The 1,562-nt window shown below is 54.6% G+C and overlaps 1 protein-coding gene across 1 annotated transcript in view; it reads right to left on the bottom strand.

The window, feature by feature from the left end:
• The window catches only part of LOC108802409 (vitamin D 25-hydroxylase), a 6,310-nt gene extending 5,971 nt beyond the window's left edge, over positions 1–339 (bottom strand). The window contains exon 1 of the mRNA XM_018574264.1: positions 72–339. Within this exon, the coding sequence (XP_018429766.1) occupies positions 72–281 (210 nt within the window). The 5' untranslated portion in view covers positions 282–339. The remainder of the gene's footprint in view (positions 1–71) is intronic.
• Between the last annotated feature and the right edge of the window lie 1,223 nt (positions 340–1,562).

Genomic DNA, 1,562 nt, shown 5'->3' with positions numbered 1-1,562 from the left:
GGGGGGTATATAATAACATTAATAATATTGCTGATAGATTTGCACATGATAAATAATAATAAATAATTCACCTCTCCGTGGCTGTGGCTCAGGCGGGTCATGTACACATGGGGCTCGGTGGAGTTGAGGCTCAGGATGTTCCCTATGAGGGGCAGTCTGAGGGGTCCGGGAGGGAAGCCCCGGGGTCTCCTCTGTCTCAGGAGGTGTCTGATGGTGGACACAGTGACCAGCAGGGCGGCGCAGTAGAGCAGCGGCAGCAGCACGTCCCCCCATGACCACATGTCACCCCAACCTACTGCGCCCCATTCCAGGGCTACCGCTGTCCTACTTCTCCTCGATCCGCCCACCGACACGCCCTCTTCCCCCACCTCTCACACGTATCCTACTGAGTCCCCTGGGACCCGCCCCCTTCTCTATATTCCCCCTTAGCTCTTCACCTACTTCCCAACCACGCCCTCGCAGTACGGCCCGCCCCCCTGCACTTTATGGGTGACACAAAAGCCGTTCGTGTGGCCGGCGGGATGAATGACGGGCTGGAGAATGCGCTGCGCTGACGTCACAAGGTGGAATGAGCAACGGATACACTGTATCATGTGTGAAGGGAGGGGACTTCTAACAGGAATGGGGCGGGGCCGGGAGTTCGCAGAATTTGGCGATGATTCTCCAGAAGTGAGTGTAGGGTGAATGTTGGGAAATGTGCGCTGAGCATGTGATCATTATGGGGAATGTCAGCTCTGTAACTTCAATGCGACAAACATCGTCCTTCAAGCATAGCTCCATGTCTTGTCATAACTGTGCCCCTGGAGTGCCATCTGCCTGGCTTATTGACTGACCTGGTACAAGCATGCAGATAGGGAAAGTCGGTAAAAAGTCAGAATATTTCATCTGGCTTGAGTTTTGAAGCTGGAGGTTCTGTATAACAGTTAGATCCCTGGCAGCCCATCTGCTCCATTCATCAGAAGCTTCCATTCCTTACTTCTCAGTGCTGATATTTCCTCCCAGGACCAGAGACAGTAATGAGCCCGGATCTCAGGGAAGGAGAATGGAAACAGGAAATAAGATTGTAGAGGAGTGATGATAGATCCCAAAAAGATAAGGGTTAATTGTAGAGGAGTGGTGGGCCCTGAGAAGATGAAGTCTGGTTGTAGAGGAGTGTCAGTGGGTCCTGAGAAGATGAAGTCTGGGTGTAGAGGAGTGGTGGTGGCCCCTGTGAAGATGAAGTCTGGGTGTAGAGGAGTGGTGGTGGCCCCTGTGAAGATGAAGTCTGGTTGTAGAGGAGTGGTGGTGGGCCCTGAGAAGATGATGTCTGGATGTAGAGAAGGGGTGCAGTCTGAGGGGTCCGGGAGGGAAGCCCCGGGGTCTCCTCTGTCTCAGGAGGTGTCTGATGGTGGACACAGTGACCAGCAGGGCGGCGCAGTAGAGCAGCGGCAGCAGCACGTCCCCCCATGACCACATGTCACCCCAACCTACTGCGCCCCATTCCAGGGCTACCGCTGTCCTACTTCTCCTCGATCCGCCCACCGACACGCCCTCTTCCCCCACCTCTCACACGTATCCTACTG

This window comes from Nanorana parkeri, unplaced genomic scaffold (genome assembly GCF_000935625.1).
Source record: "Nanorana parkeri isolate BGI_ZX_2015 unplaced genomic scaffold, ASM93562v1 scaffold2846, whole genome shotgun sequence".
Classification (NCBI taxonomy): domain Eukaryota; kingdom Metazoa; phylum Chordata; class Amphibia; order Anura; family Dicroglossidae; genus Nanorana; species Nanorana parkeri.
This window is presented reverse-complemented; position numbering and strand designations above follow the sequence as displayed.